We start from the raw sequence: 27,929 nt of genomic DNA, 5'->3' as shown, positions 1-27,929 counted from the left end.
TTATCATCATGCCAAACAGCTCTCTGTCATCAGTGGGACTGGAAAAAAAAAAGGCTTAGGAAGCAGAAATATTTAGGGGAGCACCTACGATACACATCCAGCTCTGAATAAAAAGAAACAGCAACAAAACATACACATTAGGTGCCGTCAGGTAACTCGCCGTGCGTGGGGGATAAGAGCAGAGAGAGAGAGGTAGGTTCTTAGGGAATGCCTCCTGCCACCAAGCCAGCCTCCCCCTCCTCCTCCCCATCCCTCAGCCTTTCTGGAATACCTTTCTTCCAGCCTCATTGTTGTGCAAGTTCATCAGCCTCCGTGCATTCTTTTTGATTTCTCGGGCATCAACAAACCTCCGGGAGAACTCAATGCCGTATCTGATATCCGCAGAGCAGCCTCCCCACTTCCAGCCCTCCTCCTGGTTGTAGTAGCCCTGTTTCTCTCGGTCACAGCCACAATTGCTGAGGTTGCCCTGGCTGCAGGCGGCCGTGACGGCATGTGCAACCCCGGCAGCAGTAATGGCATAGGTGAAGGCAGCCTCCCTGCTTCCTGTGGAGAGAAGCCAAAAGCTGAGGGGTTGGCAGAAAAGCAGCACTTAACTAAAGAAAAGCACACACATGATCTACAGCAATGGGGTCAGGCAGCACCACGAGGTGTGTGTTTCTGGTCCTTACAGAAGCCCAGTTGTATGTCAGAGGTTTGACTCGACTGGGGTGTAGTACCCCGGGGAAGAACCAGCCGTGGCAGTCCCACTGAACCCCTCCACCAGAGGGGAATTTGGGCAGTGGGGCTGCAAATTGAACCTTCTCTGTTTCAGGTGAATAATAAACACATCACCAGTGGCAGTGCTCACTGGAAAACTATAGTTACTTCTAACCATTGGCACTGCATGGAAAAAGTGTTCAGAGAATGTAAAAAAATACCAGAGCCTTTCAGATGTGCCAGAGGGCTAAAGCACAAGTGGGGGAGATTGCAAATGCACCCTCATAGGTACTCCAGCAGCATCCATTTGTGGTGCTAAGTATTGCAGGAAAGACCTCTAGAGACAAGAGCTGGGTGAGTTTTGCTTTCTTTCAAGGTAAATGAGAGGCTTCCCCTTCCCCTTGCTGACTTCTCTTGCATAGGAGCTCTGCTGTGACAACCCTTTTCCACTCCACTCTGACTCAGACCTCTGCATTACCTTGTACTGAGCACACAAGGGTTATGGAAGTGCTGTGGCAGCAACATTTTCTCTCCAAAACGAGTGAGACACTGTCATGGAAACACAGACATCTTTAGAAAAAAAAAAGTTCTTTTTGTTTTTCTTCACTAGCTCCCAAGGTTCCTCCTTCCCAAATCCATGTTATAGCTGTAGAGTATATGAAGAGAGGCTAATAAATCCCTTTTCTTTACTAGATGCTGTTTGGCTGAGCTGCCTGTGGGATGCACACAAGAAAATACAGAGACAGGCTGATTGAAAGGGATTCTACAGCATTCTGTCACTGACTTATTGTAGGGCTGGTTCATGGTCCTTGATGTTTTGCTGTTCCTATTTGTATCCCAGTGCTATCCTCCTTCTCTTCTGTGTGTTTTTCTGGTGATAAACAGTGTTGTAATACTGCAACCAAAGAATAGCTGTAAAGAACTTGCAGAAAGTTGCTGAAATGCTTTAATGACCACACACAGAGCTCTAAAACTGTTAGTGGATTTGGGAAGGGAAAAAGAAAAAAAAAAAAGTTTTCCAGAGGAGAAAAAAAAAACCCTTAGAAGCTATTTTTAATTTTTTTTTATTTTAGGATTGGATCCATAGAGATCATAACTATTCTGGAATAACCAGTGCACAGTGTGGGGGGGCTGTGATATTTCTTATTTTCACAGATAGCTTCCTGCAGGGTTAAACTTCAGCTGGATATGGGAAAGATCCTACAAGAAACAAGCATAAACTGTTTTTTTGGCACCATTTACTTGTTTCTTCAAGGCAATAAAACAAGAAACTTAAGGTAAGAGAAAAATAAAAGGGTTCTGTGTTGTTCAGATACCACGGAGGTTAATCTGACCTGTGTATTATTTGAGTCCATGGTGCAAGAGAAGGACTGGCTTTGCTTTCAACCACAGATGTGTTTTGTTGAGGTGTACTATGTGTGTAGTCTGGTTCAGTGGTTCCCAAAACTATGGTCCACAGAACACTGGTGGTCCAGGAGGCCGTGGTAAAGGGTTCACAGCTAACCCGTAGAGCCAGATTAAAAACTGTTTTTAATAGTGTTTTCAATTAAATGTTTGATGATAACGATGCCTGGTGGTCTGCAAGAAATTCTGAGGGTGGCTAGCCATCCAAAAAGGTTTGGGAACCTCTCTTCTTGTTCCTAGGCATGTCAGTAACTACTCCTCTCTTCTTCACCCACCAGCTGAAGTCAAAGCCAAGACCCGTGATTAAAATGTATCCTGTTGACTTGCAGGATTCCTTTCTTCCTCTCCTTTCAAAAACCATCTATTCTGATCCTATAAATTGAGAGATTAGAAGAGATATAATAGAAACTACCTATACGTATATATATATATACATATGTATATATATATATATACACATTTTCCTTTCCCTTCAGGATGAGAGTAAATGTGAGTACAAAATCAGACCCAGGAAATATTTTAGTTCAGACACCTTTGAAACACCTGTAGACATGCTTATAAACAAGAAGAAACATTCTTGTCAGAGAAACAAAGCAGTTGTGAGCTGTTCAGTGAGAGGTGGCTTCAATCTGATGTGTGCAGAGTGGAAGGGAAGCCATTGTACCACGGCCACTAAGTCTAGGATGGGTCCATGAGTGTTCACATGGTGCTTTCCTTGGTCAGTTTTGTCAAACTGAAGAACACCCTGACTTGATTTGCCTTTCCCTCCCTCCCCTTCATTCTGATTATACCCCTGATGACCTTCAGGAAGAGAGGAAAATCTCTTCCCTTCACCCTCTTGAGAGCTATAGCAATGATGGAATTGTCTCATGTGTTGGGGTAATACCAATTGGAGACCATCCTGAAGCTCTGAAGAGATTACTCTTCTATTTCAATGCAGCTCTAATATATAAAGAGCTCAGAAGTCAGACCTGGCTTGAAAATCAGATTCTTTTAGCAATTTTAAGTTGTCCTGCTAAGAATCAAAAGGGTTGGGATTTATGATTTTTTTTTTTAGTTAGAGGATGTTCCAAAACTTCCCTTGAACTTCAGTGTAAGCATTACCTCAGCAGTTCTCTAAAGTCCTAGGATCAGCAGAGTCTATCAGAAAATGCTGATGGGGGAGGGAGGGGAACCTCTGTTCTCAAATAATGTGTCTGCTGTACACAAAGCTTTCCATTAGCATGTCATCCCTTGGAATCAGTTCTAAGCAAGCCTTTGTCAGACAGCTAAAAGTATTAAAGTAACGATTGCTGTGATACCTGAATGGAGAACAATAATCTTGTTTTATGGATTTTTCTGAGATTTCAAAAATATTCTTTTTCTGCAATGAAACAGAGATAAGTCTTTCCAGAAATGTTCATGAAATGGAAAAAAAGATTATCAATAGCAGAAGGTTTTGGGATTCGACCCAATTTTGAAGCTAGATTTTTCTTTTTCTAGTCAATATTTTTGGTGCTATATATGCTCACTATCAGTATCCCACAAGAAAAATCCTTGTTTGACTTTTTAATGTTTTCTGCCCTGTGGGCCAAAATAATTCCATGAAGGTTTTGTTTTGATGGAAAATACAATGGTGAAGGTGCTGAAGGTCACTTCTTGCAACCTGCCAAGCCATGAGAAAGGTCTTGCCTGTGGTCTGCTGGTCCTAGTTGCTGCCATTCACTGGAGATCATTTGCATTGTAGCTGAAGGCTGCATTTTAGAAGTGCTCTGATACCCTGCTGCTCAGACAGACAGGTATTGGATCATTGCTGCTGAAAATGGGTGATTTCTGGCAGATAAGGTGAGAGGAGATGATTTATACATTGTTGGAGTTGTGGAGCAGCCTATCCTTCAGCCCTAGCTGAGATGTCATCCCTGGCTAAGCTTTAAACTCCTAACTGAGCACTAAACTTGTTATGGTCTGATGTGGAAATTATTGCAAGCTCCATAATTGCTGTATTTTACTATATTCTAGCCTGCACATATTCAGCAGCATATTTTCAGCAGGGAACCACAATCAGCTGAGAATCATATATGCTAAATATAGATTTTGATCATTCAGCTTGTGAGTGCAGGGGTAAAGATTTAACTGTAAGGCATCTATTTTTTCTGAGTAACTAGATGAAAATACCACCAGTCCACACACCATTCAGAACTTTCTTGTGTCAGCAGCTAGAGGAAGAAGAGTGCCACTGGATGCTAGCCATTAGAACTGTAATTTAACTTCAAGGATTCAACTGTAGAACACACACCTTTTAGCCAGTAATTTGCTAAATCTTGGATCAACCATGGTAGAGGAAATCACTAAACTCTGCTGTTAAATAAAACACATTCCTCATGTACCTACAGCAGATTGATGCTCTGACACAATACAATATAGGTCAGCTTAAGAAGAAATGAACCATGGCAGAAGTTTTACTTTTATTTTGCCAAATCTATCCTTTTCCACAAGTCTTCTTTTGTGAGGGAAAGCTGAGGACACGTTGAGTCTTTTTTCTTATGGGCAAAAGGCAAGATGTGCATCTAGATAAATAAATGAAAACTCAGGTAACAGCACCCCAAGGAGGGCTGAAGGAAGACTTTTACAGATAACTTTAGTTCCTTTTTAATTTTGTGTTATATTGAGCAGCTCATTAGCAATTCTCAAGGAAAATAGTGCAGGCTCTTCTCTAGGTTCAATGGAAGGGCAATAGATGCCAGGGAGAGTTCTCTCACTGCCTGGAGCAGATCCTTTCTCTATTTGCATTTTCAGTGTAATTAACTTTTGGCTTCTTGGTTTCTAATCTAAAAGCAGGGATTGGTTTAATTTCTCTATCCACCTTATTTACTATCCCCAGTGCTGCATGTCAGAACCAGAGGCTGCCAAAATCCCTTTACACGAGCAGAAAAATCACCCCAGGAAAGCAGGGCTGGCAGGAACCTCAGGAGGGTCTCTGGGTCCATCCCTCAACCCTAATGCGGTCTAATAACACAGTTGCTCTTCACAACAGCTTTTTATTTGTCCTGTTCTTAAAGACCTTCAGTGGTGGGGATTCCACAGCCTCTTCCAGTGCCTCAGGACTCCTTTTGGTACACGTTTGACTAATATTAACCTGAGACTGTCTTTCTGAGCACAAGCCCACTGTTTCTTTTTCTACAGATGCTGAGAACCAATTGCTCCCTTCTTCTAGCAGCAGCCTTTAACCATGTCAAGACTTCCACCCCTTTTGAGGTGTGTTCTGGTGCCAGGCCTTGCAGAGCCATCTCAGAAGCTCTGCTCATTGCCCCTGCTCTCCCCAGGCTCTCCCACCTCTGCCTTGTGGTGCAGGGAGCTCCAGCTGAGGCCTTGCCTGCTTGGAGCTAGAGCAGAAGGAGGACTTCAGATGTCTCACATGCTCCACTGTTGCTCACTGATGTTGCTCATGGTGTTTTCACAGCAGCAGGACATTGTTAACTCATTCATTTTGCAGCCCTCTTCTGCAGAGCTGCTAGCACTCCAGATGTTTCCCATCTTTCATTTGCACAGCTGATTATTCCCACATACAGAACCCAACATATTTGTCTTTCTGGTTTGCTGCCTCTTTCTTATTTTTCCTTTTTTCTTCTTTTCCAGACCATTTCTTCACGATCGTTTCCAATTTTGACCCAAACTCCCTCTGACTTCCTTACAGGCCCTCCCAGCCTGACATCATTTGTAAATTCAATGTGCACAGCTTATTCCCTTGGCCAAGTCAAGAGTGTAACACTGACTGGTGCCAGATCTGGCACACGTCACAAAGGAAACCTGCTTAATACATTCTTCCATTTTGACAGCTACCCTCCAAGTACAATTTCTAAACAGCATATACCCATTGGGTTAGTTTTTCCTTGGTTTTCTTAGGTCATATAAAGTGAAGTCAAAATCTTTTAAGTCCAAGATCTATGATATAAACTGCATCTCCCCTGCTTCTTCTGGGTGGCAGAAGAAGGAAATTAGATTGGTTTGACATGATTTGTTCCTGACAGATCCTTGTTGACTGTTACTCGTCTCCTTGTTCTCAGCTCTGAACTTACAAATGGGGTTTTGTTCCCATATTTTTTCATTTACTGAAGTTAAACTCATTGGTCCTATAACTTTTCTTTTTTTCCTTTTAGACAAAGGCAATGCATTTGTCTTTTCAATTCTTCTTAATTAGAGTTCTCCACAACTTTTCAGCACTAATGGCTGCCAGGACTAATGGGTCTAAAATGGCTTCATTAAATGTTCTGAGATGAGGGACAGCTAACTGGAAAGCATTCAACCTAGACAAATATTTCCCTCTATCCAATGCTGAGAGAGTACTCCTCTTGATGATCTTATTTCTGTAACTATCTGCTCAGAAGTGCTCCTGAATTATGAACCTGGTGCAAACTGAAGATCTCTTCCTCTGGCAGGACTTTCTGGTCAAAGCTATGGAGTCTTCCAGGATGTTGGGTAATGTTGCCTTTACAATATTTACTTGTTTCCAATTTCCTCCCTAATTATTTTTTTTTCTTTCTCCTAGAATCTAATTAAAATAATCTTGTTCAATTTGGCTTCATCCAGATAGAGCTAGAGGAAGAGCTGCATGTGATCTCAGCAGCTTCTTCCTAGACAGCTCATGACATCCATTACCCATTACAGAAGGTTTGGGCCAGAGAACATTGCAGATTTCAAAGCCAAGAGTGTGTAGTGCTATGACATAGTGGTTCATTTACAGATTCTTCTCTTATTCAGCATTTTTCATCTCCAGAGTCCCACTAAGTTTTTGTGGATGGAAGTGCCAGAATTTTTGTCTAGAATCGTTCTGTCAACTGAATTGTTTCCTGTTACGTGGGTTCATCAAATTTTCTCTTAGAACAGGCTGCACGTGAGCCAGATTCACTTCACACTTGCCTTTTTGCAGCTCCTTGCTCTCACTATTTATAGACTTTCAAAGCTTGTCTATTAAAAAGAGCTATTTGCTATGCCTCTGCTTTTCACATTTTTTTCAAACATTTTCCCAACACGTTATTTTCTAAAGACTTGCTGGTACTTTCCCTGGTGGTTTCTGTAATGAGGCCTCCAACAATTTGCAGGGTATTTTTTCTTAATTTGCCCCCAAAATATATTCATTTAACTTCTGGCAGCTGCAAACAGTAGTCAGCGTTTCTCTTCCAAAGTGAGCATTAATTCTGTTGTGTTTTTTACTGTCTTTTTGCAGCATGTCCCTTCGTGGAGTTGTCTGGGACAGCTCCTGCAAGGTTAGTAAGTTAGCTGGGATCTTTGGGAGAATGTTTAGAAACACCCAGAGAAACACCAAATCTTTGGTCTCTCCCTTGTAAGACAATATTTGTTGTAGCAAATAATTCTTCCTAACCCAGCCCTACCAACCAACCTGTCTCTCATTCTTACAGTAAATGGGGAAATGAAGTCGTGATCCCCAAACGCCACTTGGTTTTGTCAAGATTTAATCAGAACATGGTGCTAAGCTCTCATTTAAAGAATGCACAAGGGCATGGCTTGAGAAACACACAAAGCACGAGGGGGTAGTTCCCAGATCCACTGTACCATTGAGAGAAGCCTGGGCAGTGTCACAGCTGGCTGTGTTTTCACAATGCTGCTGCTCACACTGGCAAAGTAGTAGAGGGGAAGCAACAGCTCCTGCCTGTGTTCTCTTCTGGACCCACTGACGCCCTTTTGTGGGACTTAATGATTCCCTTTTGAATGTTTGGTGCTCTTTCTTTCCAGTGGTGACTCGTGGTTTGCTGGATGGTTACATGGAAAGCTCAGCTGGAGACATCTTGCACTGTACTGGGGTTTTAAAAAGTTCTTTGCACCCCTTGTTGCAAGGCATGAACTCCTGGAGGCATCTCAGAGAAAGTGGGTCCTAAAGGATGCTGACATCCTTAAATTAAATGGGACTGTGAGGAACCAGCCACTGTTATTCTATTCTATTCTATTCTATTCTATTCTATTCTATTCTATTCTATTCTATTCTATTCTATTCTATTCTATTCTATTCTATTCTATTTATTTTCATTTCATTTCATTTCATTTCATTTCATTTCATTTCATTTCATTTCATTTCATTTCATTCCATTCCATTAACTTCATTTCATTTCATTTCTATTCAATTCATTTCTATTCTGTTCTAATATTTCCACCACCTCAATCTATCCACAACAGTTCTTAGGTGTAGGATTCACCAGTGCATTATGTTCTCTTTTTTTAAGGGCATCTCCCAGGGAGAAATAAAAACATGATTTAAGAAAAAGGGAAGGGAATCTACAGGCATGAGGGCCCATAGTTTTCTCTTTTTTTTGTTTTAGGTTTGCTTGATAGTGTTGTTGCACTACATTATGGCCTGGTTAAGGTTTTCAAGATACCCATGTGATGCTCAGCAAGGGAAATGTTGTCTACTCTGATTTAAGAAATAGAAAATATGCTTAAAAACAAACACCAAAAAAAAAAAAATCAAACAAAGAAAAACCCCAAAGCAACCAACCCACACAAAACAAAACAATGCAAAACAGCAACACCAGTAGAAAAGAAATCTCCACTCTGAACCTGTCTGAGAAATTCAACATTACTACCACATTTTTTAAAGTACAGTTGTTTTCAAGTCAACTTCATGCTCAGTTTAGGAGGATAGAACATCAGGATAGGTTGCTACCAAACTATTTTCATCACTGAGATTTTCATGTACATGAGTTGATAGGCTGCAGCTTTTAAGGAATTAGTTCAGAAGGGATGTTCTCCTTGGCTGCCAATAGAGGATCTTTCCAACCTAAATTATTCTGTGATTGTATTTGACTTTGGCATGGACCTGAAGTGCTGGGGTTAAACCCCCAGCCCTGAATGAGGGTGGGCATATGGATGATGGACACAACCAGGCAAGAAAGAGCCTCCTGGCTGGTTTTCATCCATTGTCTGGTCAGCCTTGGGTGGGGACTGATGAGGAGATCACCACCAGGTGCCCTCACCTTCCACATTAACATCTTGTCCCACCCCCAGGCTAATCACACAAGAGCTGAGTGCCCCCAGGGGACATCTATTGACACAGTAGATGGACTGTGTGGGGTTTCCAGTGACCAGAAGGAAACCTGACTGTCCATGGCAGGTAGAGTTCCCAGCGGTGGCGGGACAAGATCAGGGACAGAGAGAGGATTATGAGGCTTTCTCCTGGCAATTGGTATGTGACTGGGTTGATAGCCTGGCTTACTCCTTCCCCCATGGCCTGGTTTGGGAATCAACTTGCTCCCTTCCTCATTGTATTATGTGTTGTGGGTGAAAATGTTGGTCTGTTCATTCCTCCAGTGGTGGGCCACCTTGGGTCTCTTGTGTATGATCCAAGACTAGAGGGAGGGATCTGGCTCTTGTGTTGCTCATTAAGGATAATATCCTTCCTAATTGGGCAAGCATAAGCAAAAGAGGACCCAGTTTCACAAATACTGTCACCCCTGCTACCATGCTCATGAATATTAAGAAGTCATTTCCTTCCAGAATCAGACCTTCTCAGTGGCCTCTCTGCTGGGTCGTTATTTTAATTAACTTGTTTCCCTCATTTCAGTGGCCTGACAGAAATATACTGGGTTATTTAAAAATAAATCTGCCCTGCCATTTGCATGAAGTCATCTTTTCTTGTATTATGTCAGTGCTAACCTGGGTAACAAACCCCTGAGGGCAGTGGCCGTGTCTGTATTCTTTTGTAAATCTCTGTGCACACCTGGGCTTTGCTGTAGAAACACGTTCAATAATGACACCTTTTAAAGGTTGACTAAATGATGAGTAATTGTAAGCACTAAGCTCCTCTCCCCAGGCACGCCGGCGTGTCTGTGGGTGGGTGTCTGTGTACCTTGCAGATGGAATTCTAGCTCTTGCTTCAGAGTTTCTGGAGGGCAGTTGAATCAGGAATGTTACCTCAATGTTTTTGGGAGAGCCTATGAGGGGGTCAGCAACTCTTTGCCATGATTACTGAATTACAGTCTATCATGGGTATACTAAGTGAGGAGCAGCTGAAATCAGTGTCAGACACACATCACTCCACAGGTAGTCCTTGCCTTAAGAAGCTGTGTCTTTCACCTGGCGAGGGCAAAACAAGGAAGTTAAGGCATTGATCCACATAGCAGAAGGGCCTGGAGGAGAACAAGGTATCCTCTGGTTGGGTTCTCTTTGTGGGGAGGCTACAGAGGAATTTAGCTGTAGACTTCTCAACCAACTGAAACATGAATTCAACCCTGCTTTCAGGGAGGACGTCCATGCAGCTGCACGAGGGGACAAGAGAGCTCCAAGGAAGAAGCAGCAGCTCCTAGGACTTCTCTGTTCTTCCACAAATTCATCCAGAGGAGTATTGAACTGCTCAGCTGCTGCCAGAGCTGTAAAGGTATTTGGACACAGCCACACTCAGCATATGGCACACAGACTCCACTCCTAACATTCTGCACCCCCAGCTCCTGCCATGCCATATCTGCATAGCACTAAATCCATAGCCTTCTTTTTAATTTGAAAAAAAAAACAACTAATTTAAGTGTCTTACCAGAAGTTTTGCTGAGGTTGGATTCCCTTGTTTCAGACCTACTAAACATTTTCTTGTCCCCATTTTGAGTTGATGACATTTCTTGACTGCTATTAAGACACATGCAACTTTAAGCAGGGTCTTAAAAGATGGCTTCTTATATTTTTTCTTATACTTTTTTCTTATACTTTCTTCTTATGTTAGCCAGCTCCATTTTTTCAGATACATATATATATGTATTAACCTAGAAACCCCCTTTTGGAAACACATACAAAGCAAGAGCAGTAACAAGCAAGCCTAGCCTAGCCTAGCAGGTATAAAGTCCTGTTTTCAGATTAGATGCCAACGTTTATGATACACAAAATTAATTACACCTACAAGCCACGAGCTAGGCACCTTGCAGAAATCTGCAAAGGGATGTTGGCTCTAAAGCCATGTTCTTCCACCTGGTATTTTCCACGTGGCCAGGATAGAAATCCAGCCTTACCAAGCACTGAGAGTTAGATACCAAAAAAATCAAGACTTCTAGAAGCTATCAAGTTGCATGGGGAAGCCCCAAAACTAGGAGTAGATACTGCAAAGAGAGGAAGAGAATCTAAACTTCTCCCATCAGAGAGTTAAGCCAGATTTCCCTGCAGATTTCCCTGAGCCTTTCCAACTATGCTGGCAGAAGTCTAAGTGTAATTGCTGAGGGTATATGGTGGTTTAGAGAAGGAGATCCCACCCTTAAACTATTCCACTATCAGTCCATTCTCCTTCTTGTATTCTGACTGGGGAAAAAAGATCTCATTACATTATAAAGCCAGAAGATGACTTTATTGCTTTCACTGATGAGGATATTCTACTGAACATAATATAACTTCATCTAGTGTTTTCTCCTGAGTTTTTACAGAATGTCATTTAACTTGATCCTGTCAAGTACAGAATTAGGATGATTTCATAAAAAATAAAGTAATATTTCTACTTAGCCATGACATTTGTTAAATAACATTTAGGAAGAGCAGCAGTATCTTTATTAAACTGCATCACATACACTAGGCACCTACTTGGTCAAGACAGGATCTAATAAATAAATATTTATTTAAATTATTTGTCAGATGTCAAATCTAAGTGCAGAGAAATATCATAAAATGGCATAAATTTCTCACATAGTTTTCATTGCAACAGCAATACAAGAGGAGATAGAATTCAAATAACTATGAAATAACACCTCAGAAACAGTGGCAGCCAGACTGGGGGCTCTGCAAAATATTTCTGACTACTAGTCTTGAAAACCAGCTCCTGTGTGCCTGCAACAGCACCCTCCAGGCACAGAAATTGTTAGAGAAGACTCTGCTCTTCAAGATGGCCTTAAGATATTCTTCAAAACTCTGTAGACATAGATAAAAGGCTATTTCTGATGCTTGACAAAAGAAGGAAAATTATTTATATTGAATATTGTACCACACTGTTGCTTTTTTATGTAAAACTCTGCACAGCAATGTAGCAGAGATTCTTGTGGCACTTGCTGGGAACTGCTGTTGGGTTGTCTCCTGGAGAATAATTCTGTGTGTTGCTCATTAAGGTTGTCCTACGAATCTGTTGCTCACATAAATTCCTGGCACAGTTCCTGATGCCTGGCAGGGTGTCTTTAGAGGAGCAGCTCAACACATCAATTTTCACAAGCAAATGTCTAACATGGGCACTCTTGTTGGTGACACCACTCATCCCTCAGGCCAGTGGCCTTTAATGTGTTTCTGTGATGCATTCTGTGCAAGGTAGGGTTTGACAGGTGAGACACAGTGAGTCTTGGTGTGGCTGTGTAGGGTGCTACCACTCCCTTGAGATCTCCCATGGCAGCAGAAGGACTCTGCCTCATTTGCTTACAGTCCAGGCCAAACTGATGGTTGCAGCAGAGAGGTTGAGTCTGCAGACTATCAATATGAGCCTGAGATCTGCTCTGCTAATTCCACTGCAGAGATCACATCTTCCAGGGGCAGGACAAAGAGCTGGGCAGTAACCCCATAAATCACTGGCATCAGAGCTCAGATTTTGTGGAAAGCAAATGGGGATGTTCTGCTGAAAGGGCTGGGTTGAAAGTTGCTTTGAGATTTCCTTAAATATTTTCCAAATGTTCTTACAGTGCTTGTGTGTCTGTGTTCACATTTCTGATACGTTTATCTTGTCTGACAATCTTTCTGGAATGAGAGCCAGGTTCAAGTAATGATGTCTACAGTTCTTGGTGTTTAAAGGGTCTTTGCCTAGTAGGCAAGCCTGTAACCTCAGTGAACAAGAAACAGCACAAATCACACATATGAAAGAGATTTAAAAGAGTAAAGAGCTCAGAGGGTTTTGGATAAATACACAAAGTTTAGATGCTGGTCCAAACCTCTCTGGTTTGCAAATTGAGTCTGGAAGCATCACAAGAGCAAAGTCTTTTTTTTTTTGAGCTCTGGAGTTTCTGGTCCTGACAGGAGTTGGGAAGTGATGAGATTCATATAAATGAAGAATAGTTAATGAATCTTCTCAGGACTCATGAAAGATACTGAATCAGTGTTTAATCTGAGCCTACCCAGGTTATCTTATCTAGTAAACCAGTTGTTGTTATTTATTCTTTGTGTTGTGTTAAGCCTGTGCTTTGCCAGGTACTGAGCAAGCTCAGCCTCAAATGCTGATCCACACCTGCAAGGGTCTGAGAAACAGGCAGATGCCAGCCCTGGGAGTTAACTGCCCTTTCAGCTGAAAAAACCTGAAAGTTATGAGGATAAAAAGATCAAATTTCTATCCCACAAGGAGCTTCCATTGTTTTTGAGTGTGACACCCTAGAACTGAAGGATGAGTTTGAAACAAAGATGAGAAGCAAAATCTGGAGGTTTCTAAGCTTCAGACCAGGATCCAGGCTTTGTGACCAGGAAAGGAAGGACAAGTCCCTTTCTGCAGTATAAATACAAGAGAATTTAAATATATAGATTGGTATTAACACCAGTCTTTGAGATGCTGCTTACATGAAAGTACTTTCTAAAGATCCCAGCAAATCCACCATCAAAATGAGATATGGGCCTCATTAAATAATCTTTTCAGCCCCCTGCTTTGTAGCAGCCCGCTTCCAAATCTGAACTTTGAAGCTGACCCCTGTCTTTGTGATGGGCCAAACCAAAAGCCAGATCTGAACACTACTGAACTCTGGGAAAGTTCAAATCTATCGTTTGTGGTTCAGGTTGAGCTCTAATTAAAACAGACCCAGTTAGAAAGGCAAATGTCTTCAAACCAAAACAAAACAACTGTTTCACGTGAAAAGTCTTGGATTAGGCTAGCTGGTCCTAAGTAGTGTTTTTGTCTATCACATGATGTCATGTTCCTCTGGCTAACACAAACTGACAGCATGCACATGCTGCTATATGAGATATTCCACGTTTGAACTGAACTTTGAGCAGGACGCAGCGTTCACAGAAATACTTCATGCTGTGCAGAAACCCATCAGCAATCTTGCTGCCACTCAGATTTGAGGGTAGTCTGATGCTTTTCAAACTTTCCATGCCTATCCTTAGCAGCATAGTAGTCCAGGGGCTTTGAAAAATCACTGTCTTGCTTTCTCTGAGTGAAGCTTATGCCTCGTTATGTCAGCAGTATGTGGAATATTGCCACTAATCCCTGAAAACAAACAAGAAAGTGGTGCTGCAGAAACTTGGGTTGTGTAATAGGGCAGGGAAATCCCAGCTAACTCTCTTGCTAAGAGCTTCTGTTTATACTGCAGTTAATACTACAGTGTCTGTAATAAAGCAACAGGGTTGATCAATGGACAAGGGAAAAGCAAACAAAAGGGAAGGGAACTTGGTTTCAGCATTTCTGAACTCCCAAAGTAACAAAAAAAAAGAGAGGCAGCAAGAAGAAAAAGAAAGGGAAGGAGGGAAAAGAGTTCCAGCCATGCTGCTGGCGTCAGGATGTCACTGTGCACCAGCAGTTACAAAACTTCCTGGCCAGGAAGATTTACTCAGAGAATCACTGCACACATACAGAGAGCACACAGCAAGTAATAGAAAAAAAAAAAAGAGAGGCAGCAAGAAAAAAAAGAAAGGGAAGGAGGGAAAAGAGTTCCAGCCATGCTGCTGGCGTCAGGATGTCACTGTGCACCAGCAGTTACAAAAAGAGGGTCCTGGCCAGGAAGATTTACTCAAAGAATCACTGCACACATACAGAGAGCACACAGCAAGTAATGAGCAGTTACTCTCCCTGTGGGCTTTATTGTCTCTTTTATGGTGCCTGTAAGTATTGAACATGTAGGTGTTTTCTCTGTGGAATTTAAGTTTAGGCTCTTTGTGGACAACTGCCTAAAGTTTCCAAACTTTCTTCTCATGCAAACCAGCCTAATAATCTTACCAGGCCTATTCCACTGAAATTTTTCTCTATGGTCTTTTTTTCAGGCCTGGGCTCACTTTCTAGAAGACCAAATACTTCCATGACATTCCTGTCCTTTGCTTTCTCTTTGGATAAGAATTTGACAGCAACCATTTTTGTTTGAGGATCTCAGAGTACTTCACAAATGTTTAAGTGGAGGTTAGTCCACGTTAATTAAGCCTTTCAATTCCCCAACAAAATTAGTCACCTTTACTCTCCAGACAGCAAGGTATGAAGAGTCTTAACCAAGGGGACAAGAAAAGTATCTGGCACAGATGGGAACAGATCCAAGTCCATTATCTCCTGGTCCATGCTTTAACCCTCAAATGATAGTTCTCCTCTTGAGCTAGGAGCCACAGGGTATGTGAAAAATGCTAGGAAGGGAATGGTATAGAGCTTCTTGAGGTGATGCCTTCCTCTCAGAGTGAACAAAGAGACTGAAAAATTTTATCCAGTCTGAATTGGGGTAAAGAATATTCAAATGTTTTCACTTTTTGCTCATTTTCCACTCAGAAGTTTCTTTACTGGTTAAGAGTAATTTTCTCTCTAATTAATCATTCTCTAGCAATTCATTAATTTCTATTTACAGCATCCTTTAAAACATGAGAAAACAACAAAAAGCAGTTAAAGACACACCTGTGCAAAGAACAGAGAGACTCACAATATTTTCCTCTGCATTGATTTTATAATGTTCATGAAAGAGGATCACCAGGAACCTAAATATTACTTTAGAATTTCCTTTAAAGCAAGGAGTAGAATGGGAAGAGAACTACTCATGTCCTACACACGATAATGTTTTGATTTACAGCAAATCTAGCTGAAGGCATCACATGGCCCTGTGATGTTGTGAGAAATATGGCAGAAAATAGATGGTTATCAACTTGTGCTAATCTTTTCCTGGGCATGAAGCACTACAAGTGCTTAGAAATGAGAAGCAGTTAGAGAATGAAAACCACATCACTGCTCAGGAAAGTTCAGCACCTTTGTTATGCAGTGAATAAAATAATATCCCATGTTCTTGCCTAGGATACTGGCATTGGCAGTTTTCCAAAACACTGACTTAGACATCAAGACTACCCTCCAGAAATGCCCTGACCTCGATCTTCCCCCCAGCTACCCAGCATTAAGAGCCAGAAGCAGCCCAGCTCCATGAAACAGCAATGCACAGATGCTCTTGCTGATTCTGGAGCCTGCTCCTTGCCACGTGCTGGGATTGATTTTTCCTGTTCCTGGCCTATCTCTTTGTTCTTTCCTTCTCTCTTTCCCACTGCTTCACGTCCCTAGCCAGGCAGTTGAAAGGCTTCATGGTGGAGATTGAAAACATGCTCCCTATGAAATGCCACAGAACAGTATGAGTGGCAGGCCCACGTCTCAAACACATTCCATTTCTATCACAGCTGAGCATCAACACCAGAGGAAGGAACAAGATGGGTTGCTGGGGGCTGTGGCTACCCTTTTTTGTGGAACATGTCTCTGCCACTTGCTAAATAGGTGCACCATCTGGTGGTAATTTTGGACTCCCACTTGTTAGATTTCCAAATAGCAGTGGTGGAGTTGTGCCTGTGGTTGCGGCTCAGGGGGTGGAGGGGTGGGAGGCAGGGGAGTGGGCTGTTGTTTGGGGGTTTTTTTAGTTGCCAGTATGTGTCTGAAAGTCATAAGTTAAGACAACTTTTGCAGATTCTGTTGGTGAATGAGTAAAAAGAATAGCTAGGACTTTAAATGAAGCTCTCCATGTCTACTATGGCAGGCCAGCAGATACAGTTTTATAAGAGGATCACATGCTTCCCTTAGAATGTACATGGAGAGGTGGAGAAATTTCATAGACATACAAAAATTAGCTCTTAACAAGCTTGATACCTAATTAGGCAGTCTAAGCTCCCAGGACAGTCAACAGGGACAGTCACAGAGTCAAGACAAGATCCAAATCACCCTCTGAAAGTGGTTCTCTTTTCTTTGACCATACAAGGAATACAGGCTGACAAGGTTCCTATCTTGGACATCTCATGCAAATGCCTGGAACTGTGTGGTATGAAATGGGGCCAAAAGAAAGAAGAGAGGAGGGGGCTCCCCATTTTTCTGCCTTGGTTGTCTGGAGCCCTCTAGTTCAGCAACAGAGACAGAAAACACTGCTACCCCTTGTGCCATTCCCCTCAGCAACTGGAACTTTGCACTGACCACGCCAGATGGGACTTTGCATGGAGGCTGCTTCTGAACAGGGTGGGTGGAGGAGGCTGAACCAGACAAAAACCAATTTTCCTTGTTGTCATGAAGAAATGAGTGAACACGTAAAGGTAAATCATGGTCCATAAGTAAAGATTTCTCATTTTAGCAACCTGAATAGAGCTTTCCAGTCTAGTCCATGTTTGTTGAGCTTCTGTCTAGAGACAGAAGTGTCTTCTCCATGTGCACCAGTGAGCTTTCTGTGGTGAAAGCAGACTGCTTAAAGACTGCTCAGCTCTCTGAGCCCACTTTTTACACTGACACTGGTTAAATCTTAGGAATCATCTTCTTCCACGGTCCCAGAAATCAGAGGTTGAACCTCTGCAGTGGAGAGAGCACTATAGATAACAACAGATTATACTGCTGGCTAAAAGTCTTCTAGATTCATTTCAATCCTGAGGCCAAAACTGATCAAAACTAGCTGAAGGACATCAGCTTGTTCTTGCATGCCAGCTTTCACCATGACTTCTGTATTCTGGAAGGCACTCAGGCATTCTTTTAAAGTGAAAGACTCTCAAACCATCTTTAATATGACTTAAAACAGAAGGTTTGAAGTAAGCATCTACTGGATAAACAAAGCACAACTAAAGTTGTTGGCCAGTTTGAGTCCTGAGGGAACAGCTACCTTACCAATACCATGCTAGGTTATTTTTTTTCAAGCTGCAAATAATAGACTATCTAGTCCTCTTCCTTGTTTGCTTTATTTCTTTCATTTTGATTTGACTCCTGTCCATATCAATACTATGATACTTCACAGTTATGGACATACCATACATCAGTAAGAAATAAACTACAGTCACAGGTAATTTAATTCAGTGCTCAAAAGTCATGCATGATATCCAGGAAGGGAATTTTGTCAAGTAGAAAATAAGATATTTGTCAGAAGTAGTATTTTGGAATATGTCAGCAACTTCATTAGAAAAAGAAATGGCTCGTGCCTGGAGACAAGACAGCAAACTGGATGGATCTAAGCCTGGATGCTAAACATTTGTTTGCAAAGCAGAACGTCCAGATGAACAGATGCTGTGTTCCTTGTCATGTTTGTAGACGTGCCTCTCTGCATGGCAAGCTTTTCAATTCAGAAATAGATGGTTTACCAAACAGAACGTATCCTAAAAGACAGAGGGAAGGGAGGGATGCTGCTACACATGTCACTCTGAAGCCTAATGTTATGTTTAGCCTGTCCTGCTTGATGTAGAGGTTGAACTAGATGACCAAACCTATCATCTGTAATTCTAGGGAAGGGATTTTGACAACATAGTTAACCACAGGAGCGGAGCTCAGGGAATCTGCAAAGTCATTAGAACCCCAAGTTGTTAGAGAATCCCACAGCAGCAGGTTAGCTGCCATCCTCTGCTACCTGTCACCTCTCAGAGAGAACTTCCCTTGCTGTGCCAAGGTTTGGCAGCACCTGGAGGTTTGCAGAGTTGCTGGGTACTTCACAAATCAGATGTTGTACAGTTGACGTCCATTTAACTAATTAGATTTTATCTGAGCCCCTGATATGAAATTCAGCTCCAGTTTGAACTTCTGCTCTTTACCCAAAAGCCAGGAGCTTTTTCAGTGGATGTATCATCCTGGCTCTGGTGAAAGCAGTGGCAAAATTCCTACTGACTGCCATAGGACCTGAATTTGGCCCCTGTCAGTCTGGATTAAGCCCAGCACTCCTTTATTTAACATTAAATGTTAATGCCTTCCTGTTTGAAGTGCATTACATTGTAAGTCATTGACCAATCCGACTGGGACACTGGAAGTAGCTAAATCAGTCAGCATTCTATGGATCATTTATAGCCATCAATTTCATTACAAAGTGTCAGGAAAAAGAAAATTAAAAAAAAATAAAGCAACATGAACATTCCAAGTGAGACACTTTGAAGTGGGGAAATGCCAGACTTAATGCTGCTATGCAAAGTTAGCCCTGTCGTGTCCAAATTATGATACAGTATTCAATTAAATAATATCCTAGAACTTGCACACTATATTTTCCACAGGCCCTCTGACTCACTCATCTCAAGGCAAACCAGTACAGCAACATGGAAAATTTTATCCTGAGTAGCTAAAGGCAAAAAAAGGAACAGAAAACAAATATTTTTCTTCTGGCCAGTGCTGAACAGGAGATGGTCCGAGTCATTCCAGCCTGCCTGAAAGGCACAGAACAGTACCCCTTTCCACTACAGCTAATTACATCTTTATTAGGATGATCCCAGAGTGCCAAAACCCATAAGTACCCACCCCTCTCCAAGAAAAATGTTTCTTTTCCATCCTGACACTTAAACAGAGCTATTCCATTTAACAAAAACCAGGTCCATTTAGCTTTGAACCATTGAAATAAAGTATTAAACCAACTTCATCCCCAAGTTTTGGAGAGACCTGAGGTTTGAAGGCACAGGAAGACAGCGTGTCATGCTGTGTGATGTCTCTTATCAAGCTGTGCAGTGTCTTAGGGCACCATGCAAGAGCAGAGCTCCTGAGAGGCAGAGACTGGAGCATCCCAAGTTCCAGTGTCCTGCATCAGTTTACATCAATGCACTTGGATTTAAACTCCAGTGCACCAAGAAACCAGAACAGAGTTATTCAGAGTCACGTGCATCAGTGTATTTCAGGCTGAAAATGTCTACAGAAAAACATCTGTTCCAAGAAAATCTCATTTTCACGTGTGAAAACGGAATGAAATGGAAGTTTGGAAAGTTAGCACTTCCCTCAGAATGGAAATTCCAGATTTCATACAGGTCAGCCTCTAACCATTCTTGTCCAGCTGCAAGAATTCATCAAGGGACTGTATTAACATCAGTGCTGTGTTTAGAGCAAGGATGTCTGCCTTTTAAAGCAAGCCTGCTGCCAAAGAGGTCAATGTTTAAATGGAAATGATAACATTTTAATTTAGGAGAACTCACACTCGTCTTCAAAATCATGACCCTTGAGGGAAAAGGAGACACAACTGAGCTACACTTGAGACAGCAGCACCTTACAAAAAGATTAGAATAGAGAATGTAAATTGGGAAGTAGAAAAATGTAAACATCACTAAAAACTTCATGAAGTCATTATGAGGCTCTGGCATCTAAATTTTAATTTTAAATTTTAAATTAAGCACAGAGAAACCATCACCCACAAATTTTCAGGGTGATTCACTACGCTGGGAATCCTCCATCCTCTCAAAATAGGATGTTTCTTTAATACAACTGTACTTAGAACAGAAAGATATTTTCTTTCTTAAAAAAAAACCCTCCCAATGGCAGAAACCAGCTGAAATGAAGAGGAGGCTGAACCTACCACTCTCACAATAGGCTCTCGCCTCAGTTAAAATAATATAAATTCTTAGCACAGTAGTTGTTTCATAACTTTTTTACCAATCCTTCCCAACCTCAGCTACCGCCCGCTGGGAGGTTTATTTTCTTCTTCTGGTTTGGGTTACTGTCTTGTTTTGCTACTGGTGTTAGGAAAAAAAAAAGCTTATACACCCTTCTACAGTCAGAAAGTATGAACTGTTTGAATCAGCTCCTTGATTTCCTCCAGAGATGATAATGCAAACTGAAATAACCCTCTCACTGACTACCTTGCAAGCACCAGAATATTGGAGCTTTTTTCTCCACTGTTTAGCCTGTTTTTTTAATTATCCTGTTTATCAGGATGAATGGCACTGAAGGAAACTCCTCATCATGCAGCTTGCAATCCTTGCAGTAATTAGCTGGCTGTCTGCATGGGAAATAATGTAACTGGGTGGGTCCTGGGGTGGAATAGCTCAGCTTTGTTCCACCACGGCCCTTCTACCTTTGTAAAGCAGCTTGTTGGAGAGTCACAGAACTGAAATCCTTCTGCAATAATATATATTGAATAAGCTAAAACAAATACACTGGAGATTCTTAAGGTTAAGGATCTTTTTGTTCCTCCTTCCAGCAACAACATGTCAGTTGTGAAATGAAACGTGCTGTTTGAGAGGTGTTAAGAGAAGACTTTGCAAGGAGTGTTTTCAGCGAGACAAATCTTTCCCAGAACATGAGGGCACTGAGGATGTCCTCAGATTTTGGGTTTTTTTTCCCTGCCTCTGCCTCCTTGCCTGCCTGCCAGCTACCTGGCTGGTCTGGGTGGTGGCTCCCTATGCACGTTGCCTTTTTCTCTCTTTTTTAATTTAGCCTAATAGTGAAAAAACTCTAAATAACCAAGAATGACACATCTTGTTATGCACCACTCTGCTTCTGCTAAAAACTACCCTTCATTAAATTTGCCATGGTATTTGTAGCATTTACTAGTTTAACTAAATGACACTTGCACAGGCAGTGGCTCCGTGTGGCAGCTTGTGAAGGGGACACCAGAAGTCCCTTCAGGGTAGCCACGTGAGTAATAAGGACACAGTCTGTGCTGGTCCTGCATGGTCTGGAAGTTGCACACAATCCTAGTATGGGTTTCAGCTGATTGAATGCATCCTCTGAGCCTCTCTCCTGGCGTCCCAGGCAGCCTGCTGCACTAGGAGCTGAAAGCCAACAGCACCTCCTGAGAAGCCACCTCTCACACTCACATGTTTGCTACCATATCCCAGCCCTAACACAGACACCCAGCTCAAATAACTGAAAACAAGTTCCTTTCTATCAGCTGCCTGAATGCTCAAAGGACATCGTTGAGACCACGCTGCATGACAACAACAGAAAACACAACATTTTTTCTACATTAGGTTGAGAAACCACTGTGTAATTGAGGTTCACAATAACTGACAAATGCCTAAACCAATCATAGCACCTACTGCTATGAGAAAGATGATTGCTGCTTTTCCCTCAGCGGAGTGTGCACCCTGCTCTGTAGCACATTTAAAATAATCTAATTCCAGCTCATTTTCCCCCCTCGAAATCGTTTCCAGCTGTACGGTCCCTTTCTTTCCCCCATGTTGTTTTTATTGGATATAAGGCAAGTCCGTAAAGATAGATTTTCTCATCATAAATACACAGATGTTAGAATAATAAACATACAGCCAACCTGATATATTAATATTACTAAGCATTAATAAATATATAACTAAAACTATAAATCAATCAAAAACAAAATTGGAAAACGAGCGCATGAAGTCACGGCGGGAGGAGAGAAAGGCAAAAAGTGAGAGAGAAATGCACTTACTTGAGGCAATGTATCTGGATTCATTTATGGTTCCCTTGTTTGATTTGCTGATAGCATTAAAGCACAAGTATGGTTGTGAAGCATTCCTGAGAATGCCGCCCAGCTTCATGTATTGCAAGTTTCCTGCTCGTGCTGCAAGTCAAGCTTTCCAAGTTGGGCAGCTCATACCACACTAGGCACTACTGGGCTCCATCGCTGTCATTGCTTGGATGCAAATTGCCATTTTTGGAGAATAATGAGCCCCTCTACTCCTCCCATTTTTGGTAGGTGGTTTTTATGAACGTTTGGCAACTCGGTTAAACCATCGTCGTAGCCCAGAATAAAAATGACTGGATTCATGTGGGAGTCTGAATCCAAATTGAATTGAGCCTATATATGGCCTGAACCAGGCATAATTTACTGACTGACATCCTCTCAGCATGTATGGTGAGATGTCAGCCATTTCTCCATGCTGCCATCACTTCCAGCTCTTTCATGCCCAATTTCCATGTGCTTTCAGGCCTGCAGCTGAAACACCAAGGATCCAATGTGGACTCAGTGACCTGTTTCCACTACAAATACAGAATCACTTCTTAAATTAGTACCTTTCCTTCAGAAGATATCCCACTCCCTTTCTTAACCTTCTGTTTGAAATTTTGCTGTCTTCTGAAGCAGTTTGTGTGTGTGTATGAGTGAATGCTTGTGTGTAACCGTGGTGTTCAACTTTGTCTCCTGACTGTTTCTCAAAATAACTTGCAAAGTCTTTTCCACCTGTGAGTTAATACAAACCATGCAGAGATTTTGTTAGTCTGTAGCTTCTCTCCCATCCCTCCCCCTTTCTACCTTGGGAGCGGACCAGAAATCATGCAAGTGTGTGATGAGAGGAAACCTCCTCAGATGTTCTCCTCCTCAGCCTCCCGTGGTAAACAAGGCTTTAATCTCCCTTCACCTCCATCCTTTCAGCATGCCAGAAATCAATAAAAAAGGTCACAGATTTTTGTTTTTAAAAGCTTCAGAACTCCTTTTTTTTTCTTCTGTTTGTTGGCTCTTCCCTGTTAGGTGTCTGATTCAATGATTTCCAAATCATTGTATCAGTGACACAGCCAAATGAATACTACTAAATCTTTATTATTTGCCACATCATGAGTCTGACAAAGGAGACTTCTATGGATTACTTTTGATTTCTTGACAGCTGTATTTTCCAAAACACCTTAGTTTTGCCTTGGATTTGGCACTGAGAAGAGCAGTCTGTCTATAAGCACTTCAGCCTGGAGAATTCCAGTGGAAATAGTCAATGCATAAATATTTAGCCAGAATAATCCACTTTCAAAGAGCAACAGTAGGTTTGATTCCATTATTGATTCTGACTCCCTCCTTCAGAGGCTGTACTTCTCCCTTGTTTCTTGGAGTTTTTTGCTTTCAGCTGTTACTAATGGTCTGTAACTTTTAGAGGCACCTACAGGACAGGTTCCTTCAAGCATCATTTGTGCTAATAAAGACCAGTTCTTAGTGCTGGAGCTCTTCTGCATCAATAACCTGGCAGGATCAGAGACTGTACTCCTCCAGACCAGGGTCCTTGCCTTCAAAAAATTAGAAGGACAATTATCTTTCATCAATAGTTATCAATAATAACTACTGATATGTCATTAAGCAATTAATTTGTGAATCCATTTGTTAACGAGGTAATATTTAAAGATGTAATTCGTTGAAGAGACAGCAAGAGGAATGAGTGGAGAGTGCAAAACACAACTTTATGTGAGAAGCTGGCATGGGAACCAGGGTTTCCATGAGTGCAGGGAGGTAACAAATACAAGTATGTGCAGGGTGAGTAAAGTGAATGGAGTGGAGACTTTTCTGTGGGGATGGCTATGGAAAAGTTCACACCTATCAATAAAGCACAAAGAGCAATGCACAGGGCTTGGCTAATTCATCCCACGCTACATCCTTTAGTCATGCCAGTAATCTGAATCTCTCCATTGCTTTTCATCTGTGGCTGCTATCAGTTTTTTACACCAAAACCAGTGCCCCATGCCTAACATGATTTCTACACCTCTTCTGTCCTCTGGGCTCTTTCAGTTGTTTTCACTGCAGACCCCCATGTAGCACAGAGCTGGTACAACCCTCATTCACTGGAGTACTTCTTTGAAAAAACAGCTCAGCCCTGATCCACCTTAGCTAACTCTTAGCACAGTGAGGTCCCCAGAAGTCACCAGGGTGGCCATGGGCCAGGTTCCTGTGCCATGTCTCCTGCCTGCTGCATGGTCGTGGTTGGAAGACACGCATAGCTGGAGCAGAATGCTGCCCAAAGAGGTGCTGTTGGCAACAGCACCACAGCTGTGGGAGAAACCTCGTGTTGGAAGAGTCTGGGGGTTTGCTTTGGGTGGGGAATGTTGCATCAGGATACAAATTAGAGTAACCATAACTCTTGTCCATGCCAGAGCCTTGGCCTGGTGGCTAAAGAGTCAGTCCACTCGTTCCCACTCAGATAGGAAGCAGGCTTCCACAGCTTACTCACCCTCTCCCCTGGGACCTGAGGGACTTGCTTTGGTTGTTCATCTCCCCACGCAGTTCTGGGAAGAAGCTAGATGAGCTTTTCCTTTGGGGTGAAGGGAAAAAAAACACCTTTCTTATTTAGTCTTAATCCTTTCTTCAGTCTGTGCAGAAAGAACCCAATATCTGGTTTGCTCTTTGTGTCAGACACAAATGTGTTTTGTTACACATGTGAATATTTATGCTTACAAGTATTTTGTAACTTTAAGTGTGGGGTTTTTTTATGTGTTGTCCTTTTTTTTATCATTCTTCTCCCTCACTAGTGTAACACCACCACTTCCTAAACCCTGTCCTTTTCCTAGGCACTGACCACATCATCTCTGGGTGCTACTCCACTAATAAAACAAACAAAGCCACGTGGATTATGGGATCTTTTATAGAGCTGCATGGAACTCATCTGGCTCAGCTGGCAGGGGTCATGTAAACCTTCTCCATCCGTTGGAGTCTGTGTGGTTTCACACCCAACAAATGTCAAAGCAGAACCCAGCCACAACTGCCGAGTGTCGTCTGCGTTTGGGCTAAGCCATAAAAGAACCCACCAAATTCCACATCAGTCATTTCAGAGCTGCAAGAAACCACCCAGGTTCAGCGATGAGGTCAAGAATCTGATGAACGTTTTGGCAGATATAGCCTGAAGAGTGGCTCAGGAAAATCCTGGGTTTTTTCAAACCTTCTGGTGTCTGAGCAACCTGAGCTCCATCCTGACGCCGAGCAATTTTTGTTCCCTGTAGCTGTAGTTTTGTATAGAAACACTCAGAATGAGTAGTAGTCCTCTGCAGGCATTTGGACTGTGCTCACTTGCAAGATTTCTGAGGATGAAAGGAGTCTCTCTGGTGAAGATTGTTACTTGTGAGCACAAGGACAGAAGGGATGAGTTGCCACAAGGTTCCCCTCTTGAAAAGGAGAGCAGAAGTGGTGAAAGCCTTTTTGCCAGGAGGCTTAGTGATCACATCAGCTCTGGTACAACCCTCCACAACATGCTTCTTCAGGGAGATGTGATCTCACAGAAGCTAAGAGGACTTACTTGCCTAAGGGTCAGAACATGCCTGCAAGCTTTAGCAGATCAAGGCAACAAAACATGATGAAGTACAATGGCAGCACGCTTGGCAGCTGCATATTTTCTGGCAGCAACATCATTTTGGACATCAACTTAAGCCAAACAAACACAAGACCAACCAAGGAGGGTGAGAACCTGTTCTTCTAATAGTCAGAATAAGTGGTGAGATGTTTTTCTGGTTCATTTTAAGTTGAAGGTAAAAAGTCAAGTGTTAGATTACTTCATGTATATGGTTTCTTGAGAATGTTTAATGCATTCCACTTACATTCTTTTTAAGAAACAGAAGTTAGGCAAGAAGTATGATCTAAACAGAACTAGAAATCTTAGCACAAATATGGGAGGAGACACTAATGGGTAAATTCCTCACCACCATCTTTTCAGCATCAAAATCAAATTCTTCCAGGCTTCTTTTCTGAAGTTCAAAAAGTTCAGACTTGCTATTGAGTTGGTTTACTACTTCTTTTTATTATTTTAGCCTTTCCCCTTCTGTGATTTGGCACAGAGTGTTCACAGAACATGACAGATTCTCTGCAGGTGTAAGCCAGTTCCCCTGATGCTAATGGATTTCTTCAATTACAGCCCTTTACAGGTGGGCCACTGTGCCCCTATAAAGCCCAGACCTCAGACAGACTCTCAGACTTGCCTGTTCTTTGAAATATTATTCAGTTCAAACACGGACTCAGGTAGACCTCAGCTTTTGGCATTCATTTCAAAAGGGTGGTGGGAAAAAAAACCCAACAACTCTGATCTCCAGTAACAACCAAAGCACCACGTGAGTTGTTTCCTCTTTGCACAGATGGGATGAAATGTAATGCCTTTTTTTGCACAGTTTTAAAGAGATTTTATACCTGACCACAGTCAGTTGTGTTGGAGGCACAAGACTCACCCAAACCATTGAACTGAAGAAAGAGGTCTAACCTGAAGAAGAATCAGACACAAGAACAGGCTGTGGTCTCGCTGAGCAGCTGGATGGTTTCACTCTGAGCACCCCTGGGAGGGCCACACACCACAAAATGTGATCCCAACACTGAGCAGCAAACAGCATGGAGGAGTGGGCAGCCCTTGGGGTGACATGCAAGGTCAGGGATAGACGAGCTGCTGAGCTGGGTGTGAAGGAAAATAATCATCTCAGTGCTGGTAAAAATGTGTATGATCTTCCCTCTGCAATGCTATCAGACATAGGGTAGATGGAATGTGATCAGTTCAGCTTCTGCCAGCTACAGCTTCTCAGGCTAAAGTCTTCTACTCTTTCCTTGGAATGGGTCTCCTGCCTCAGATCACTTGCAGTATTTTTTTACAGTCCAACACTGCAGTGGACGTGCACCACTGCAGTGTGTTGGAGGGACAGTGCCATCTGCACCGTGCCTCCACCAGCTCATGGGGACTCTCACATGAAGCTTTTGGGAAATCTGCAGAGGGATTTTTCTGAGCTCGTTTTAGTTCCCTTTTGGTTGGCCATAACGAGCATCACAGGGATGACAACCTCTGACAGGATGACAACTGGAAATAGTTTTCCAGAGGGTGTGATGACCGTGTGCAGGGATGGCTCTGCAGGCAGCTGGGTCATTGCTGGCTGTGAAGTTGCACAGGTATGAATGACCTTCTAGAGATCATTAGAGATTCCATGAACTGGCAGAACTCTTGCCAGTTATTTCTCAATAAAAGAAAACAAACAGACCACAGTTGTTCTGGGGGCATCACTGTTGAACTCCAGCAGCCCAGCACCAGAGGGTTACAAACCTTTGCGGGACAGCCATGAGGAAGCTCAAAGAAAACCAGGCCAAACGTATGGCTTCAGCACCGTGTTAGAGACACCCTTACCTACTCGAAGCTCTTGTCCAAAGACTGTTTTCTCTCCCAGAGCAGAGCAGTTCCACCTCCCATACCGAAACTGGTACTGGCACTCATTGATGCCCATCTGTGCCCCTTCCCCGATCACAATGATGGCATCGGGGCGGCTCTGGCAGATCGCTCGCTGCCGAGGGGCCAGGCCTGGGATTTTGTTGCAGATTATATTAGCTCCTAAAGCCACCACAGATGACAAAGCT

General features: G+C 42.4%; 1 protein-coding gene across 1 annotated transcript; it reads right to left on the bottom strand.

The window, feature by feature from the left end:
• Nucleotides 1-253: 253 nt before the first annotated feature.
• On the bottom strand, nucleotides 254-27,929 carry LOC103769788 (protein Wnt-7b-like). The gene is made up of 2 exons (XM_008937026.1): nucleotides 27,703-27,929; nucleotides 254-543 (listed from the first exon to the last, which is right to left on the bottom strand). Exons 1-2 carry the CDS (start codon nucleotides 27,797-27,799, stop codon nucleotides 254-256), a joined length of 387 nt encoding a protein of 128 aa, XP_008935274.1. The 5' UTR covers nucleotides 27,800-27,929.

This window comes from Merops nubicus, unplaced genomic scaffold (genome assembly GCF_000691845.1).
Source record: "Merops nubicus isolate BGI_N331 unplaced genomic scaffold, ASM69184v1 scaffold9480, whole genome shotgun sequence".
Lineage (NCBI taxonomy): Eukaryota > Metazoa > Chordata > Aves > Coraciiformes > Meropidae > Merops > Merops nubicus.
The sequence above is the reverse complement of the archived record's forward strand: the minus strand, read 5'-3'. Positions and strand labels throughout refer to the sequence as shown.